A 22,392-nucleotide genomic window follows, 5' to 3' on the forward strand; every position below is an offset into this window, starting at 1 on the left:
GATGTAAATTCATTAGTGTTATGTGAAACTTCTTAAGTTTCTATTAAGAGTTTCATAATGATATATGTATTGATAGTGAAACATTAAAATATTTACTCACTTTGATCAATGTTTTGTAATCAATAAATAGATAAAATAAGAGTTGAGAAATTATATTAAATTAAACTTTAATTATTTTTTTCAAGCTCTGAATTTCTAGACACAATCCTAATTCAAAGTAACAAATGATCGTTCAATAATATGGAACAACATTCACAAATGTCTTCTTAGCTTTTTGTATCTAATTTAAATCTACATTTACAAATGTTAACTACTTTAATAGAAACAAAAAAAGGATTACAAATTAAGCAAAATGCAATAGTTATTTAAAAAATAAGAATAAATTTATGCAGTTTATAATTCATATGTACTTTCATTTACAGGGAAAAAAAATATTACTGGCTAACAGGTAATAAGGCTTAATAAAATCTAATGATCATTTTTTTCAAATAGATTTTTACATTTTTTATCAGTTGGGGTGTCTCGACTGAGAAAGTAATTTTAATGAGAGTGTGAAGATTAAATTTAGTTGAAAACATTTAAATGCATGTGATTTTTTAAAAAATTCACATATATAACTTGTATGTTTTAATATTGACTATTTATGAAAAAATTAATGGTTAATATTAATTATCTCACTTTTACATAAAAATAAAAACTCTCTTACCGGATACTTTTCCTTTATTAATTATGAAAAAAAATATATCTCTTCAAATTAAACTTTTTGTTTAACTATTACATGGCATTCAATTTCTCTATTGACTATGTTTGCATTTTTTATGACTAAAGTAGGTTTTATCTTTTTCAATAATTTTTTTATACACGAAATAAATAAATAAAAAGTCAAATCCCAATCAACATATTTAGAGAACGTATATATCTATCAAGATGCCATTGTTAATGTACTTTGGACAGTACTACTAAAGGAAATGACAAAGAGAGTGCTTATAAAATAGGGGATTCCATTAGATCGATATTAGATACACCTTTCTCTTGGCAAACAATAATGGTTGATCCGTGCGTTCTGCGTGTGAAGCATGGGTTATTTTTTTATATCTATTTTTCCCCTGCGTCTAGATTTGTTAGTTGTTGGATTTACTAAATAACAATAAGCAATAATACAATATTTAAAATCAAAACCAAGGGCAGCAAATCAAGGGGCAGCATGTACCTCCAAATTAAAATTAATGAAACCAAGGGTTGTCATTCTTGTGAATCACAAATTGTGGCATTGCATCCAACGAACTTGCCTTCAACAGGGACAAAATGCAATTACAACGGACAAATAATTACTAGTATTTTAGTCGTTAATGAGGGTTTAAAAGTGGGAATATATTTAAATGAAAAAATCATCATGTGCTAAATAATATATTTCTCATCCAATTTTATTTTTTTTTTATAGAAAACTACAACAAACGGTGGTAGTAAAGATTAAAATACTTCGTAACAATACTTACTCACATGCCAAAGGCATATTCGATTATGCTATGCCCTTCAAAAAAAATTGAACATGTGGAGTTTTACAAGACAAAACAATATTTGATTATGCGCCAAAGCATAATCAAATGTGCATGAAACACAATTCATTTTGGGTGTTCTCTCCAATGAGGCCCAGGAAGCTCCCTCTACACTTTCCATGCATTTCAATTTTCATGTCATTTTTGGAGAGAAAATAAAAAGTGTGTTCTTTCATTTCTCGGTCACTTTCATTGTGGCTTTCACTCCTACTGAAAGAGAGACGAACACAAACTCAGTGAAATTAAGTGTAAAGGTTCAAATAAATAAAGCATACATTTTATTTATATTGTCATTCATGTGTCTAATAAGTTTGTGTGTACACTCATCATATTATAATGTAAATTTTAGTGTAATTCAACCTATAATATTTTTTTATATGACAAAAATTATTCTCACATATATATTTTATCTCAATATTATCTAAGACTTCAATACATCTTTTTTTACCTTTGATTATTTATCACATTGAAAACTTTAACATATCTTTCTTTTATTCATAATTATCCATCACAACTAAAACGTGTTAAAAATAATCATAATTAAAATAACTTTTCACTAATCGTCAAACAAAAAAAAGTAAAAGAATATTCACATTGCTATGGCTCCAAACACATAAAAAAAATGATAATCACAACCCATCCATGAGTCTATTTGTTTCAAAATTTAAAAATTTTAATAATTAAACTTGAGTCTCATAATTGAGTTAAAATCTCTACCCTTCTAACAAAAACTAATAATCTAATAATTAACATTTACTGATTAAAATCACTATCATCTAATTTTCGAGTTTTATGAATAACACGTTATCAAAAAATTGAATTGTCAATTGTCCAAACTGATAATTTCTATATTATTTTTATTAAATGAGCCAACTAATTAGTCCGATTTAAAAATCCTCTGTGTAAATATCTAAGCATTGTCGTTGAAATTCGGTATACAACGATGTATACCTTTTTCTTACTGCTCGATGTATACTTGTATATAATATTTATAAAAGATGCATCAATGACAACCAACGGGGTCCTGAGATTTTAACCTGTTTCTAATTATAATTTTTTTGTTAACATAATTTATGCTTTATCATTCCTGGTGATCGACCACCGTATCTGAGGTTACTAATTTCTTATTATTGTTATATATATATATATATATATATATAACATTTCTATGCAAAGTGTGGTCCTTAATTACTTGTGATAATACACCAGATTAGGGTTGGGGACCAATTTTCACTGATGGGAAGGAAAGGTCCAAAATCTAAATAACGAGCCATTGAAATACATAAATAACTTTTAAGACATTAGGTACAATTATTATGAATAATTTTAAATTACTGTGTTAATTTTCTCGATAAATTTGATGCACGTCACATTAAGTTTTCCCTATTCATCAAGAAAGGGAAGTTGAAGTTATCTCTTTAGATCAAGAATAAAGAAAATCAAGGAAATAAAATATATTTAAAACAAAATATTAATTTTTTTACTAGATTAATTTGATCTATTTATTTAATGTGTTGTGCAGCCCCGACGGCGCTAACACGAGTAACAGTCAATAGTAGAAAATTTAAGTGTAGTAGGCCAACATCATGATATCCTGGATGATTAATTAAATTAGGACATTTTTACAAAGAAAATAATAAAATAGGATCCTTTAAAAATATATTGCTGACACGGGGCTATATTTTCAATCTGATCAAAGTAGAATGTGTCAGTTTAAACTGAAGAGTTTCATGCCATGTAGGCTTTTGCAATGAAAGTGAAATTATGATGCTTTGCATTTTAATTCATCTTTTGGTCTCATATTTTTGTTAGGTTTATTCGCATTATTTGGTTAATCTCTGCATGTTTATGTTTATGTTTCTTTTTCATTTTGTTTTGTTAAATTTGCTACATTTTTAGTGTTTTTATGTTTTAATTGAGAATTTTTAACATAAATGAGGTGCTTAAAACATCTAAAATGAATAATTGATTATATAAGTTATCTATCAATTCCATATTAATTTAAGTATTTTAAATAAAAATTCACTTCAGTGTTAAAATTGTTAGAACGAATGTTTAAATTAATTTTGTGAATCCTATCATACTTAAAAATATATTATTTATAATATAATATTATTAAGTAATAATTGCTTATATAAGCAATAATACTTATATAAATAACTTGATAATATTATTTAAAGTTAAATAAGTCATATAAGCATTCCATGAAGATGCTTTAAGGAGTGTTTGGATGCATTAATGATCTTGTTTGTGGAAGTTTGAACTTTGAAGAGTTGAAGGCCATGCAGAAGAGGAAAATAAGCTCAAAGGAGGTCAAGAAGTTTGTGCATGACCTTACACAATTACCTTCATTGCCTTGCAAAAACGAGGTACAAGCTCACACAAGTTTTCAATTCGACTAACAACAAAAGAATGATAACTACATCACACGTTAATCTTACAAATTACTCAGCATATATACAACATATTGTCAACAATTAATTCTACGACAGAGTCTAATCCAGACACAAACAATTAATCACACACATACCACTTCAATTATATTAATAATTGATTCAATAAATATAAACAAAGAGACCGAACACAGTTCACGCCAACCAGAATCGAAGTCGACACAACATCAACCAACCCAATCAACTACCAACCAAAACATTTCGACCTCCAATGTCCACAAACGCACCCTTTTACAATTGATTGAACAGAACAAGAGGACCCCATTTGGGAATGATCAGGGGAAAAAGATGAGATTTGACTATACAGTCAGAATGTAACATAATTTTATTTTGTTATTCGGTCTCAAATTATTACATATAATAAATTTATTAATTTTTATAATAAATATCTTAAAATTCATATTCACACTAATTTATAATGATTAATAATATAGAATTATTTTATACTATTATTTTGTGATCATATATAATTTATATTTTAATAAAATATTTGAAATTTAAACATAAATAATAAGACTTCAAAATCAACTAAAAAGCATAAACAATAATTACATAAAAATATTTCTATCTATATGATTAATATATATATATATATATATATATATATAGTATGAATATATCATTTTATATCATTATACATTTATTAATTAGTTTAATAAATAATATTATCAAATGCTTTTATTTCAATAAAGTAACTAAACAATATGTAACTAACTTTTGATTTAGTTTCATTATAACAATGCATTATAAATAACAAAATGTAATTAATTATTAAAATATTTTTTACCATCCAAATTCATTTTAAAATGATGACACCGTTTTTTTAATGAAAAGTAATATTCTTTGAGTAAATAAGAATATAATTATTATTAACAATAAAGTCCTTTTTCTAAATAACTAAAACACTATAATTATATTCGACAATTGGTTAATTTTTAACTTTTTTATTAGTTGAAAAAGTCATTTGATTATTTGATAAACAAATTTTTTTAATAGCTTTTCATAACTTTTAATATTTTTTGAAAAGTTACTTAAAAATAACATTTTTAAAACACTATTTAAAGTTATGTTTTTAAAACGCTAAATTCTAACTCATAACTTTATATTTTATTTTACCTTTATTCTTAATATATTTATTGATTTTCTTGTTACCTTTTTTAAATAAATCATGATATTTTTTTATTTTACATTTTTCAGTTATTTCAGTTATTTCAACAATTAATTTTATCGAACACTTATCATTTAATAAACTAATTTTTCAGCTTCCAACAATCAATTAATTTTTTAACTTTGAGCCAGCTTTTTTCAGTTTCTAATTAGTTTTTTTATCTAATATTGTGAAACATAACTTATATATTTGAAATCTCAAATTCAAAAACATTAAATAAATTCAAAAACATTAAATAAGTTATTTTAATCCAGTTGATCACAATAACGAGTGAATTTCAAGATTTTGAATGTGAATTATAAAGGGAAATAATTGAAAACTTTTCAAAGTGGTATAACATGTTAGGTATTGCATTGCTTCAAGTCATACATGTGTCAATTTTCTAAGTTCGGACATAAGCTTCTTAGTAGTATAACTTTAACTTTTCACGTAAAAAAAATGCGAGTTAGAGGCCATCGGACGCAAAAACAAACACAGGAAAATAATCTAAAAATTACTAGTACTAAAATAGGTTTTTTTTTTTACCAAATTAAATTGTAAATTAGTCAAATATGCTTATAAGCTATAAAAGTGACCTGTCAATTGCACTCTTAAATCTTTTTTTTTTATTTGTAAAAATAAAAACAAGTACTAAAAGATATATAACACATATCCTATTGATTCGAATGAATTAGATCTTCTTGATATACTATTAAACCTATTAAACTTATACTGAAATAATTATTTATCAATCATACCATATCATGATCCTAGAACAAGTTAATACATCGATAGGGTTAATGTTAATCAATGTGAGTGGCCACGAGTGAGTACAAATTTGAAAATAGAACAAACTGGTATTCCCCTTGCTTGCATTCCATGCTTGTAGGAACAGTAATGAGACTATTTATTATTATAACGTCAAGTGTTGGAATGATAACGCCTTGATCTCTCACGCAACTTGACACGTTTTTTGAAGGGTGCATGCCTTAGCAGAACAGTGAATAGAAGGACATATGGCAGTGACATAATAATATATGGTGCCTGGGGCTGCATCAGTGTCTGTGCAGGCCCCGTTCCCATACATGCATAATTCTAATATTCACTCATATTTTTATTAGGGCCAGCTCAATACACAAATATAAAATTCAATTTATCAATTATTATTTATATGCTTTGGCTTAGTAAACACGAGCAAAGATTTAATTATGCTTTTCTTTTTTTTGTTTTTTTGGTTTCGTTTTTTGGTTTTATTGATTAATTTGACCAACGTTTTACGGCTCTAGCATTGATCAATGATTGCATTCATGTTTGATGCTCATCCACTCAAGCAGGGGACAGAATCCTCTATGAACATAATGTATAAGATTATGTTAAAATCTTGTGTCTTTTGCTCTTCTGATAAAGGGTGTTGCAAGAAAAAAGTTTTTATTGGAAATTAGGTTGAAGATATGCATTGGCATTTGATGGAATACAATACATCAATAGATTTTTTTAATGAAGAAATTTATTTATTTTATTCCTTAACCAATATTTTAACGACGGTGACTGACATTTGCCTACAATAAATATTAACAAGTTTTTCGTGAGTTATACGGAATATTTTTCAAATTTAAGTAAAATTTGTAAATAAAAAATTAGAGAGAATGGTAGATATTTTTTTTAATAAAAATGAAAATTTGAATAAATTAAAGAGACAAGGTTTTTAAAATTGAAGAGAAAATGCGAAAACAGATTATTTGAATCATAATACACAGTCTTTATTAGTATGGTGTACCAAGATTCAAAATTAAAAAAAAAATTAAATGAGGAAGAATTTAAAATATAATATTTTAAAATTCAGCTTATCTAAAAAAGAAAGATATATTTAAAATAAACTTAAATTTAATTTAAATTAGATTTAAGTAATATTGTGTGAAAGAAATAATAAATAAAATAAAAAAAGAAACGTAATACAAGAATCACGTGATTTAATAAAAAAAAATATTGAATAGATTTTCATGTATAAGTGAAAACTCAATTTTACGTTAGAAAGAACAACCTAGGCACTCATGTAAAAAAAAAAAACTAGGCACTATCTTCAGTAGTATTATAAAAATGATCTAACCATTACCACGTGTTGGCTGTTTAATTTTCAAGTTTATCTTTTTTTACTCACTTTGTTACCCTTTTACTTTTTCTGTTTTTTTTTTAAAAAAAATCGTGCTTTACATGAGTTCCAATGCTAAGTTGAATTACAAAACTTCATATAATATTTTTTTTTCATTGGTTTTAATAATAACTACTTAAAAGATTTATTAATAATGATTTTTAATGATTGAAAATGTAAGAAACAATATATGATCATTAAATTCTTTATAATATGTATATAAATGTTTTTTTAACTAGATAGTCTAAAAAATTTGAATTCTGATTAATCATTAAGTATGAAATAAATTGTGTTAGATAAAAAAAATATTTATTTTATGTGTTTACGATTTCCGATAATATCTTGATAATAATGATAACAATAAATTAAGCAAGCTCTCTTTATTAAGAAAAAAACATGTGTAAGAAAAAGAAGTGTATATAATTTTACCATGAGCTTGGTAACGGTGTAACATGCGCGATTTTGGTGTAATCGAGCAAGCACTGATTAGTGCAGCATCCTGAACGTACGGGAACCCCCAACATGGACTATTGTCACGTAACTTCAAATCTGGGAAAGTTTTGTTGTTTAAATGATATGAGCTATGAAGCACGGACACTGACACGGACACTGGACACGATACGGATACTGACACGTGGACACCTGTAATGTCCAAAATATAGAACGTAATACGGGTGTCGTGTCGGACATTGACACGGACGCGTGTCGGACACCGAACGCGGCAAAGGGCTGGAGTGTCCGTGTTTCATAGGATATGAGAGCTTTTATAGCTTCAGGAGTTTGCTTATTATTGTAGCTCATCACTGAAGATTAACCCTAAAAGTAATACTATCATTAATATCATATATGCATGCAATAGATATTTTATTTTCTACCAAATAATGGAGTGCTTGATGGGGTGTGTGCCTCTTCTCCACTTATTAAATGATCGATTGGGTCAGCAGGTGGATTGAGTCAATTCAAAATAAATAAAGTTCTGGATGCAATTTTTGACCAGTTTTTAATGTCTCTCATTTATGAATTTGTGCCATTTGTAACAATAGGCAAGGCAGTGCCAATGAGATTTGTACGTTTCTCCTATTTCACCTTTTGCCCAACATGTGCTAATGTAGCTTTTAAGATGTCACCTAGTCACCAATGAAATATTTGATTTTATTCTTTTGCATATTTTATCTATAATGGAGGTATAGTAAAAAGTTGAAAAGGATATCTGTTCCTTTATACAATAAATTATCAAATTCTAAAAATCTTTCAGTTTAGATTAGATTAAGATTTTGAAAGTTTTTTTAATAATTTTTTTGTAATATTCAACTTAGATTTTATCATATGAAATCTGTCTATTAGCCTTCATAAATGAATTAACACTGTGGTGACAGATTCAAATATATTTGGCATTGGATATGATTATTGTTCCATATTCTTTTAAATCCAGTCGCAAGTTGTTCGTGAATGGGATTATTCATTGGTTGGTTCAACCCCATGATAGTCTTTGTGTTATTATTGCATTTGATGTGATGAAAAAGAGATTATTTGAGATTCCACTGTCACATGATTTGGCCATTGCATTGAAATCGAAATCTCACATGTATATGCCTTGAATCATCGAAATATTATTTGAGGGTGATGGGAGGATGTTTGTGTCTCTGTTGCTTGGGAGATAGTACTGCAATGCTTGAGATATGGATGTTGAAAGAATATAAAGTGCAGTCATCTTGACATAGTCATTTGTTTAATTTGTCTTGTAATTGTCACTCTGATCCTTATTTCTTTTTTCCAATATATGCTTTATTGAAAATGACAAAATTTTGAGATCTGCAAAACATTGGTTAAACTTGATGACAAAGGCAAGCATCTATGGTTTACTATTCTGCGTTATGTATAGAGAGAGGAGTTTTCGGGGAGTTTTTGGAAACAACTAAAGATGAACAAGACCAAAAGTAATTATAGACAACAAGAATAAATTTATGTAATGCTTTAGCCTTTATGATTTTTTTATAACTACTGTAAGATCTTTGATTTTTTGGTAAGATTTTAAGATATTTATATAAGCTTTAGTCTTTTAGACCACTTTTTTTATAAGCATATTTGTTCTTAATATCCTCAATGTGTTAATAGTTAATTTGTCTTTTGTTATGTCAACTAATCATGACAAACATTGACGAGATTTTCTGGTTCAAGCCCTACTTATAGGTTATTGTACTGTTACTCATTTAGACTAAAAGATAAGGAGATATTGATTTCATTGTGTGGGAGCTAGCTAACAGAAGGAATGGTTTGAAAGGGGTTGAAACTTGAAACTAATCGTTGGTTTAATTGTTCCTCACATTGATGTTGATAATTAAGCCTTCTGTCGCATATATGATATCCCTAAATATTCATACATGTGCAATAGTGAGGAAATTATAATTCTGTATAACTCTGCTAATATTTCCATTCTTATTTCTTCTATTTGCATGTCCAGATTTTATTTATCTGCATAATAACCATGAGACAAGAAACTTACACAGGAAGAACTCTTAAGGTAGGTAGACATAACCCTCACATTATTTTTAGGCACAACTAATAAAATAAATAAAAAATCAGATTGTCAAGTAAAATTAAATTTGATATTCTCTCTGTTTTTTCTTCCTAATCTTCTACCTTATTTTTTTTTTTTTGCTAAATTAGATTTAAAATTGAAATATGTACAAAAATCAAACTGAATTAGAGTGATTAGTATATTTAAAAAAGAATTAGACATATTCAGTTTGATGACCCGAATACACTGGAGACAATCGTCTCTCTTTATAAGGTAAACGATCTCTCACATTTTTAGAGTTGATGTTAATGCTCAAGAGAACCGTTTGACGGGATGTGCTGTGATTTGCGATGGTATTAGTGTTGTGGTTGAAGGTGGAAGCAAGTCAATTAAGAAGTTTACTTGGTAATTTGATTGATTATTTATTTTATTTTATTAGTGGTAAAATACTTATTGATCGTGATTAAGAATGATGTGGTGGGTTTGTGTCTTTCTAATATTCTTAATTTTCTTATTTATAATTAGTTGGAACTACAATAAAATTTATTAATTTACCAGAAACTAAAATATAATATCAAAGATTAAAAATAATAAAATGATTGTTTTATTAGAAACTCAATACAGAATAAAAATTTATTAAAGACTAAACATAAAAATTTAGTAAAAATATATTAAGTCAAATATAATAATGTATAATACTCTTGAATCCTAATCGTATTCAATTAGTTTTGATTTAATGAATCAATACGTGTTAGCATTATTACTTGTGGAAAGTGGAAACTACTTTCAATACACTATCGGTGCACAAGCCAGAGGCATAATATAGAAGCAAATTACAGATTGTATGAAATGTTAAATGTAGGAATTTGATATACGATAATGTTAATTTGTGTGTGATATGATCCCCTGATCGTAGTTTCCATTGCTTTGCAGAGAGCATTGATAAAATTTCGATAGTTGAATTCAGTGTTGTATATTGAGTTTGTTGAAACAAGAAAAATATGTAACAAAAGAACCTAGATTAGAAGCAAAATATCTAGAAAGTTATACTCAGAAATTACAATCTAATTAAATTCACAAAATATAACACATGAAGGAGATGTATATCAGTATACAATGATATAACTAATCGATTTAAACAACTTCAAACTAAACATAATTTATAGTATGGCACAAAATACTAGCACACCGACACAATCACTCTCAAGTAGCTACAACATATTATACACTAGTGAAAAAATGCATAAATAGTATCACATCCATCAAACAAGATGAACAAGGCACTGGAATGCAGCCAGTTACGACCTGAGAACAGGACAACATAAGGCATAATTCAAACTCAAGGATTGCTGGTTGAAAATGCTTTAGGAAATTGAGGAACCTTGGGAAACTCAAGTATTTTAGGTATTTCGGGCTTAGGCAATTCATGAACCTTAGGTAATTCGGGGACTTTAGAAAACTCGGGCTTAGGCAATTCACGAACCTTAGGCAACTCAGGTACTTTAGGCAACTCGGGTTTAGACAATTCAGGTACTTTAGGCAATTCAGGGACCTTAGGCAATTCAGAAACCTTAGACAACTCAGGATTAGACAATTCAGGGACCTTAGACAATTCATGAATCTTAGGCAATTTAGGAATCTTAGGCAACTCAGGCTTAGACAATTCAAGAATCTTAGATATCTCAGCTACTTTAGGCAACTCTAGTTTTGGCAATTCAGAGACTTTAAACATCTCTGGTGCTTTAGGCAATTTAGGAACTTTAGGTATTTCTGATACTTTAGGCAACTCGGGAACTTTAGGCTTCTCAAGCTTAGGCAATTCAGGGACCTTTGGAAGCTCAGGTTTTGGGAATGTAGGGATCTTAGGCAACTCTGCCTTTGGTAATTCAGGGACTTTCGGCAAAGGTGGCAACTCGGGTTTGGGAAGTTGTGGCACTTCTGGTTTTGGCAGCGTTGATTCGAGAAGATTGCGTGCTCCAGCAACCATTGTGTGACTGCTAGCTGACAATAACATTAGAACCACAAATGAAAAAATCACTGTTGATAAACCACAGGTAGCCATGGTTGAATACAACAACTTCAGGAGGATCACTAGGAGCTGGAGATCTTTACAAGCGTTTAGAAATGTTGTGTGAGTGTACACTGCTGATGTTGTATTGTGTATTGGTACTTTTATAGACAGAACTGTGTAACTCAATGATGTGATATGCAACGTGAGTTGGTGGGAATTGGATGGTGCATGTAATGTAAGTATAGTTAGCTCAACTTCTTACCCACATAGTATCCCTCGTAACAAATTTTAATCAGAACAGTTGTTGGTCATCTAATGAAGACATTTTAGTCACCTTTGATTTGAAGTGTTAAACAATTTCCTTTATCCACGAAAGTCAATGTTCTCCTTTCACAAATCTACCACAAACCAAGGATTACTAGAGATGTACGTTTGCCAATGAAAATAGTTCCTTGCAAGCTTTTTATGTCTTGTCAACAAACCCGACTCTATTTCAACCCCAACAAACTGTAATAATTAATAAACTATTATTATATTAGAAATTATCAGAAGCGGACAATAAGTTTATAACAGACAATAAATCTCATAAATTAAATAAAAATTAGATGACTGACAGTTTTCCATTCTGGTACACATTTCACATCTCTAAACCTTTCACAACTCAACTTCATGCAAATTAAAGCAGAACAATTCTTTGGCTCAGTTCTTACTCTTGTATTGCTGTTCTCGTGTCTCTGTATCTATATATAAGTATATCCTTACATAAATATTTTTATTTTAATTCTGGTATTTGAGATCTTTATCGTTGCTGTGGGGTATGTTATTTGTCCAGTTTAGTTGTTATGGCTTTTCTTTTGGTACACTATAGCATATGTAAGTGTCCTATGGCATATTAATTAATATCATATTGCTATTGGGAACTTGTAAATTTCTGACACTACTGTTTTTGATTTTGACGGATATTTTTTTTTAATATCATACCCTATATTTTTCAAGTTCTTGCAGATCTTAATTGAGTAAAGTTTTGGGCATGAGCAAGTCATACGTTAGATAATGTTTCAACAAATCTGAACTATATTATTGTGTGACAGATGATATATTGATATTTAGAGAGAAATAAACATACATAATTATTTGGACTTGACTTGCTGGTCTACAGCACAAAGTTTCACTTTTGTTGCTGGTACATGAGAATCACACTTTGATTTCCGGATGTCCCTCTTTTAGTTTTAGTGTGTGTTTGTTTTGTGCTTTATTTGGTGGTATCCATATCTCTTACACTCTATTTTAATTAAAAAAAATTATCTTTTCTTTTTTTTTTCTTTTTATTTCTCTCCTCTAAATTAAATATATTCTTAATCTTTAGCTTTGTTTTGTCATTTATTTTCGTATTGTAACAAAAAACGAAAAAAATGAGTCAAAGTCAATTTGAAATAATTTATGCATTTAGTTAGTTGATAGTCAAAAGATATCCCTAAATAATACATACATGTACAATGAATGAAGTAATTTAGCTTATGCATAACTTTGGTAATATTTCCGTTCGCATTTCTCTTCCTATGTCCAGATTTTATTATCTGTATAATCTATGTATGACCGCCACAATATTATTTTTAAGCATGAAATTCCGTTCGAATCCAATGCATAATCTTTTAAAATAGTTTATCTTCCTTTCCCTTGGGCAGTGTTTATCTTAAAAATAATAATAAATATTATGACCGTTAAAAATCATCATTATTCGTAAACAAAAGCCGTTAGAATTTATAATCCTAATGGCGCCAACTTAATTAAATGAAAATGACTAAATTAATCCATTTTAAAATTAATAGAAATGACTAAATTGATGCATTTTAAAATAATTTAAGGATCAAATTAAATTTTTAAAAAAATTGGAGACTAAATTAAATCTTTTAAAATAAATTAAAAACCAAATTAATAATTAAATAATCCTTACATTGGAATGATTAATAATTAAAATTACGAATATTTAATTATTTCTTTTTATTCAGCATTTGATCTTTTGTTATTTTTTATTCGATCTACTTATTAAAAGCATATCATATACAACCAAGTTGTGGACTCATGATTTTTTTATATTAAATTATTCTTCACTATTAAAAAGACTACATTCTATGCTATCAAAATAATGTAAATTTTAAATAACCATCTTAGATTATATGACGGTTATAATTTTGTAAATAAATAAAAGAAAAATCATGATAGAATTTTTTTAAAAGCATAGTGGTTTGCGCCCAGTTTTACAAATTAAAGGTACCGCATTCATATACACACTCACTCACTCACCGTCGTGCCCTCCCATCCTTACTCGGCTCATGCCCTCACTCCGACCCTCCCTCACCGGCCGCCAAAGGTGTCTCCCACGGGTGGCGCCATCATCCTTTATTCTGTTTTGAAATCATTATTGTGAATTTTTTACCTTAAACATTGTCTCTTTGTTCAGAGTTAGTTCTTCATACTCAAGCAACCTTCAACCGGTAAAAAAACGTAGGAGATATGGAAGATCAGGGATAACTGCTAAATAAATGTGTTGTTGATAATGAAAATAAAGCAAAATTTTCTTTAAAAATGATTATTTAGCAATTATTTGTGCCTAATTATTAAGAATTGATGTTTTCCCAAATTTTGGTTGTAGATATATAAAAAAACTAGAGGGACTAATAGCAAAATGTTACAAGAATTATTAAGAAAAATTGAGAATTCAACATGAGGCCCAGTCCAAAGGCGCGCTAAGCGCGCAAACAAGCACTGGCGCTAAGCGCACAGCACGCGTCGTGAAAACATGCATCTGCACTGAGTGAGCAGAGCACATTAAGTGCGAATACGAAGGCCCAAGTCCACTTCAGCAACTATAAAGAGAGAGTCAAGCCAAGGAGAAAGTACACACCGAGTCTGAGAATACTCTCTTACATATTCAAAGCCTGAGAACTCTTAGGGATTTTTTTTCTCTCTCTCATTATTTTTTTTATTTCCTTCTTCCATCCTTTCTCCTCCACCAATTCTTATACCCCATTTCAGTGTAAGACCCTTAATGGCCATGAGAGGTTAAACCCGTTAGGGCCTGACAGGCCTAAAAAGCCTAAGAGATGTATGATGTACTCCATATTTATCAATGCAACAGGTGTTTTCTATCCTATTGTCTTTTCTATTTATATTTCATGTATTATTCATTTTTACATTATGTTAGGGGTTAGGTGTTGGGCAGAGGATAACTCTTAATAAAAATATAAAAAAGATATGCATGCATCAGTTTTATGGGCGCTAGGCGCTCGAAAAAGGATAACTTCTAATAGAACAAAAATAAAATATATCATAATGAAATCATTGCTAGACATAGGATGATAACTTTATGTGCATGCATTCAAGCACACATCTAGAATCAAGGCTTCATACATTTTATCTATTGAATCTTTGCAAAGACATTTGAGAGATAAGTAGGTAAAATAGGCTTGTCATCGTGAGACATTAAGGACAAGTAATTGAATAGATGTGGGTAGGATAAATTTACCTACTTGATAAAGAAAAATCCAAAAAATTATACATCCTAGGCAAACAAGGCATGCTCAGTCCTAACATTCGCATTCTATTGAATTTTTTAATCTATCCTTTTAGTCTCTATTATTTATAATCATCTGTTATTGTTTACTGTTCTTTTACTTCTTTTACACCACTCTTTATTTCTTCCCTTACAAATTGAAAATTATACAATAAAAGTACAAAACAAAATCCTTGTGGAGTTCGACACTCGGACTTTTGAGTTTTACTACTTGGACATTTGGTGCACTTGTCAAACCGTTAACAATTAGCATAATGCATCCTTCGATATGGAAGATTGACATAATCCTCTTAGTTTTAATTGGAATCTGTAGCCTCTATCGAATACTATCATTTAACATACTAAAAATTGTTGAAAAGACTAAGTTATGAAATGCTCAAACTTGTACTGATGAAACCACCCAATCTTTATTGTCATCTACTATCTGTAATTCTGGCAAAAGTAGAAAATGAACGAATATCATAGAGTTGTGAGGTTGTAACATGAATTTATTTTTTCTCCATGCTCTAGGTGTTGGTTCAACTTGGAGATATACTAGATCGAGGTGAAGATGAAATTGCTATCTTGTCCTTGCTACAATCATTGGATAAACAGGCAAAAACAAAAGGTGGAGCTGTGTTTCAGGTTTGTCTTTGGTGACTTTGAACTTGAAAAGTTTTAGTACTAGTATACAGAATTATAAATCATCCAAGTTACTATGTCTATTAACTGAATGTTACAGACAACATCACAAGGAGATGATAATTCCTAGTGCATTATAGCATGGTTTCCCTTGTCATGTTATAAAGTTTCTGTTTTCATCAAAATCTAAGTAGAAATTATGTGTAAAGTCAGAAGAAACTGGTTCATTATTTTTCAGCTATCATCTTTCTCTTGAAGTAACTTTCCATAACTCAATGCACTTCATCTTGGTATATGGAAATCATGAGTCCATGAATGTGGAAGGGGAATTTCAGATATGTTGACTCTGGGGGATTTGATGAGTGTAATGATTTCTTAGAATATATCAATGGTTTCGAAGACGACTGGGAAGAAACTTTTACTGCTTGGGTTGATGTCTCTGAAAGGTGGAAAGAAGATCGAACAATGTCAAAAGGTTATTGGGGACCTTGGAATTTATTGGAGGTACTATAAACTAGGGCAATGAGAGTTGAACTATATCACATGGTTACAAGATTTTGATACCAAATCATGAACCAATTTCCCCAAAAGCTTAAACTATTTGGTGATAGCACATGAATAGTTTTACATCTAACTGTACTCATCTTTTCACAGTTATGATTTGCTAGACACAATCAAATGTACTTTTTACAGATTTAGGACATTTTCTATGTGTATAGGATAAACTGAAGGAAAACAGATTAAATTATAATAAAATGATATAGTAATTTACGTAATGAGTTTTACAAATAGATGGAACTATTGTAAACATCATCTTTTGAACTCACTCAAGATATTTAGATAATTTGGAATCAATAAAATTTTCTTCTTAATAAAATGTTAATAAAGGTAAACTTTAGAGAGCTGTATAATCATGTCCTAGTATTTGTCTGGGATCATATAGGAATATTGTCTCATTATAAGTAGAACATAAGTTTTCTTATTTCGAAACGAAACTCTATGTTATTCTGAATATGATTTTCTATTATTTTTTGATGAACTTTTCCAATTATTAGGACAGAGGCAAAAGGGAGTAATTCTCAGATGAATCCTCTTTAGGCCCGGTGGGCTTCTTGCATGTGAGCTTGCAAAGGTTATAAATGCTTGCCAGATCAATACTCAGTTTTTTTTGAACAAGGAAAAAATATAATTTTATTCATAAGCATCAATCAAAAGTGCCAATTCAGAGGTACAAGTTGTATCTGAATGGCCTGATATGACCCAAGAGGATGAAGCCCAAGTTAATAGGCTCAAAAGAATCAATGTTAAGTCTAATAGGTGTTCTGGTTATGTTTATTACAAATAGAGAATTATAGTGATGACTCATAGCTTCTTGAATTTGCTATGATGTAATTCTGTTAATGGCATTCAATTGAGCAATAGGCACGTGGCTCATGACATTACTATTTATCTTTGGAATTATTAGAGTATTCTTACTCCAAGGAAGTTATTTTTCTAGGATAACAATTGTTTTAGTTAGTTTTCTGTTAATAAACACTTGTGTTGCTGATCTGTCTATTTATAGGGAAGATTCAGTATTGTAATAGCCAGCTAATACATTTTTTTATCAAAAACAAACAGAGATTTACAACTTCTCCCAATTGTTATGAATTCTTTCAACAATTGCTACAGGAATGAGGATGTTGAATGAAGTCCAATTTCCCTCTTCTTTGTTATTTTCTTTGGAGATTTCTCTGTCCTTGAACTCGGAGAATTATCATTCACATCATAATACATCAAGGCAAACATGAGATAACCAGAATAAGATCCTCTACTTTACAGAATATATACCAGAATTTTCCTACTGCTTCCTAAGTTGAAGTTCCAAGTCATGAGTCTGGCTCTTCTAATGAATCTATAGATATTTCTACCCCTCTTACTCATGATCTGGGTGTTTATAATCAAATTTCTTCAGATCAGAATACTGGTTTTGGACCCTGTCTTTCCACTGTTAGACCTGCTAACATTCATCCACCAGTCTGCTACTGGCTACTGGGAAAAAACAAATGTATACTTTATAGAGCAATTATATGTCTTATTCTAAATGTCTAATATATAATTATTGTTGTGATTATTGTCTTTCAATTTTTATTTTTTTTTTGTATTTTCTATTAGAGCCAAATGAAAATGCAAGAAACTATAGCTGGAGAAATAAACTTTGATGATCACAGTGCCAAGAAAGTTATCATGGCTGCTGTTAAATATGCAAAAACATATCCAAGATGCGAGGAGAACCAAAAATTTTTTGTCCATGAGTTGACGATATTGATCAAATACTACTGAATAAGTATGGGGTAACGATGGAGCAGAGCAAGGTACACACATACTGACATTCACATGAAATTATTTTTATGCTTGTCAGATTCAGTGGATATTGGATATGATGTATTTTCGATTTAAAAATCTTTGTTTAGACATGAGCATGGGAAAGAAAGGGCTGGATTTATAAACCTCTCTGGCTTAAATACAACAAGGCAACTAAACTCAGAAAAAAGTATATTATGTCCATGTCCTCAAGCACTAGCCCGTAGTATATGTTGTCATCTTCATCTGAAAAGAGGTCGTCATCTTTAAAGAAACAGAAGCGATAATGAAAGTATTTTTCTTTACTTGGTATAAACACACTTTTTTGGGCTAGTTTAAGATGAATTGGTTTGATATGAATTGACTTTTATCTCATGATCTCTTTTAGCAAATGAAGAATAAGAGGGGATACTGCTAAGTTGGAGTTGCAAGTTAAGAAGAGATGGAGTGTGTTGTGTACTTAGTTGCTAACTTGGGCACACGTGCCTCTGTAGGCTTCAGATTGTAGTGAACTGCAGGCTCTCCAACTAGAATACTTATACTAGGCAAAGTTACTATTGATAAATTAAGCTGTTCTGTAGTTACATTCAATTTATATTTTTATTCTATGCTAAAGCTGTACTATCAACTGCTTTGGAATTATACATTGAATCACACTATTCGAATCACTCTTATTGTCTAACATTCTGTTTTATGTTGAAAGTAGTGTTGGCTAAATGCAAATATCAAAGAAACTTATTCTTATATTTTCAAGATGAAAGAGAAAAGCATCAGCTGAAAAGAAAGAACCATTGTTTCTCTGTTGCATGAGCCTCATCATCATAATATCATTTAGTGTTAAAAAATGGTCGGGAAAGTGAATAACGATGTCTTTAAATCCTCACATTTTTTATATTTTCAATAAAAAAAAAAATAACATTTTCTAAGATAATTTTTTTAAAAACTATCTTTAAATCTTCTTTTTTAATTTTTTAAAACAAAAAAAAGATATTCTAAGATGGTTTTTATGCAAACCTATGTAGAAATTGAATTTCTAATTCAAGGACCTTAGGTAATTCAAGCTTAGGAAATTCTGGTATTTTAAGCAACTCTGGTTTAGACAATTCTGGGACCTTAGAGATCTCAGATATTTTAGGTAACTCAAGTTTAGTTAATTTTGATACTTTAGACGACTTGGACTTAGGCAATTTAGGGACTTTAGGCAACTCAATCTTGGACATCACTGACTTAGGAAACTCAGGGACCTTAGGAATATCAGGTACTCTAGGCAACTCAGGCTTAAGTAATTCTGGTCCTTTAGGAAACTCTGGCTTAGGCAACTCAAGAACGTTAGGTATTTTTGGTACTTTAGGCAATTCAGGAACTTTAGGCTTCTCAAACTTAGGCAATTCAGCAACCTTTCAGAGTTTAGGTTTTGGGAGTGTAGGAATCTTATAAAACTCAGGCTTTACTTTCTTACGCGTAATGTGATGTGATTTTCTCATCTAGGGTTTAAAATTTAGAAATCTATACATTACTTAGGCTTCTACTTATCTTTAGCAACTACATTTGAATCTGTTTGAGAATCACTGTTTAACTAAAAAAGAAAATGAGTGATCAAAATCAATTTAAAATAATTTATACGTTTAGTTAGTTGATAGTGTAAATATTTTTAAGACATTGAATTACATCATAAAAATGAAGGCGTGCCGTGTTTTACATTTTCAACATGCCTATTTTCTCAAAAGAGAAATGTTTAATTTACACTTGATTCTTGCTTTATTTTAAAGAAAGACGCACATTTTAAAATTCATTTATATTAAAAACATTTTTATGAAGTATAAAAGTGTTTACAATAATAACATATACTCATTTAATCTTCGTACATGTTATATAAAAAGTTATTCTAAACCTTTTATATTGAATAAATCAGAAATTATTATTAGTTTGATTTTAAGATAATTATTGTAAACATAAAAAATTTATCATCATCTAAGATAATTTGTGATTGAACGAACGAGTCTTGTTATATTATATATAACTTATTTTCTTATATAAGAAACACCTAAAAAATGGAAAAAATTTAAAATAAAATAAGTCCAATGCTTGAAACACTGATCTACTTAAACAATCTCTCACCCTCGAACAGGTTGCAACATTTTCACCCTGACACTAGGAATCTTCTCATTCAATACATTTTCTTTTGAAAAGAACGATATAAGAACAACCATAAACCCTCAGACACTTGGTATTGATGGTGCAAACAAACAAAATTAAAATGAGATTTTGTGAAACTTCCATTGGGGGAATGTGTGAAAGGAATTGATACCAGGACCATATGCACCAATTTCATGTCCTATGCGTGATTGGAGGATCTAATTGAAGAGAAATGAAATTTTCTTAGTTTAATGTTTTAAAAAATAGTGAATGGACCAAGAAGATCAAGACCTTCACTTACATCCTTGGATAGGATCCTGTATACGTCAAAGTTCAGTTCTGGGTTCACTGTGACAAGTTTCATGGACCAAAACTGCAAATGTCTCTTTGATAAGTTGACTTGTCACAAAACCAAAAAACATCTCTTTGATAAGTTTCAGTACTGGGTCCGTTACTGATGATATGTAAACCAAAACAAGTTCTTGAAGCAACCTCATTTGCTCACTAATCTTTTCTCTACTCACCTACAAGCAAAAAGTTGTATAACGAGACATTACAAAAATAAAAATAAAAAATTGGTTTCTCATAACATAACAAACATTGTGGTATGTTAGGTACCGTGCAGGGATGACAACTTGTCACATCATCTATTCTAATTGACGGTCAACTAACGATAATAGATTATTAAATAAAATGTATAAAAATTGAAAAAAAAATATAATAATAAAATCCGTAAAAAAAGCTTGGGTGATGAAATAATGTTGCCATATTAAAAATGTATTAATTCAAATATATAAAAAATAATGTTGTCATATTAATTCAAATATGATTACCACCCATAAAGTAGACATGTGATCTATATTAAAAAAATGTGAGATTTATTAATTTATATTCACTTATTTTTTTAGAAAAAAATAAGTCAATAAATTATAATTATAAATTTTATTAAAATAAATACGAGTATAACTTATTAATTTATTCTTTTTAAAAATAACTGGATGTATGTTAATAAATGGATGTAAAGTTTGTTAATTTATACCACTTAATTTTTAAAAGAGTAAGTTAACAAGTTATAATTATAAAGTTTAATTTGATTTGTGTTTTAATTTTATTTTTATCACAAACTTGATTTCATATCACTCTCAACTTAAGATTTTTATTATCTTTACTTCTAACTTGAATTTTGATATTTTTAAAAAATAATTATCAATATTTTTAAAAAAATTAATGATTAAACCTCGGTCTAGGATGAATCAAATCAAACTAAAATTTTCTCTCACAAACTCAATATATATTGTCAATTGAAATACATCTATTGGGTATGTTTGGATCCACCACGCTAGATGGAAGGAAATTTTCTTTTTAAGATAAACTAATTTTTAATACTACAACAATTTTGATTAATTTTAAATTAAATTAATGCTAAAATAAAAACTTAATTCAATTTAAATTTAAAATTTACATATGACGTTAAGATTACAATATTTTTTTAGGATTGATTAAGATTATAATACTAATCGTAAGATTTATTTTATATTAAACAAGAAAAAAAAAAAAGATAGTATCTTCAGATTGATGTACAATATAATGATATATTAAGATAATTAAAAATAATTTTAAAAGTAAATTTTGAAAGAAGTAAATTTTTAAAATAATTCATATTTTACAAATATCTCGTTTATAATTTTAAATATTTTATCGTTAAAGATTTACCTAATGGATATTTTTGTTATCACTTATATATACTTACTTATTTTATTATGAAAAAGATATTTGTCTCCGGTAAAAAAAAAGGGGGAAAAGATTTGTCAACCTCATATACTTATATACTATACAACACGTTAGAGAAAACTAGAGACAAAATAATAGGTATTATGATGAACA

The 22,392-nt window shown here is 29.0% G+C and overlaps 1 protein-coding gene across 1 annotated transcript; it reads right to left on the reverse strand.

The window, feature by feature from the left end:
- Nucleotides 1-10,872: 10,872 nt before the first annotated feature.
- LOC100794991 (protein PELPK1) lies at nucleotides 10,873-11,978 on the reverse strand. The gene has a single exon (XM_003556907.5). It carries the CDS (start codon nucleotides 11,883-11,885, stop codon nucleotides 11,163-11,165), a length of 723 nt encoding a protein of 240 aa, XP_003556955.1. The 5' UTR covers nucleotides 11,886-11,978; the 3' UTR covers nucleotides 10,873-11,162.
- Nucleotides 11,979-22,392: the final 10,414 nt, after the last annotated feature.

This window comes from Glycine max, chromosome 17 (genome assembly GCF_000004515.6).
Source record: "Glycine max cultivar Williams 82 chromosome 17, Glycine_max_v4.0, whole genome shotgun sequence".
NCBI classification, from domain to species: domain Eukaryota; kingdom Viridiplantae; phylum Streptophyta; class Magnoliopsida; order Fabales; family Fabaceae; genus Glycine; species Glycine max.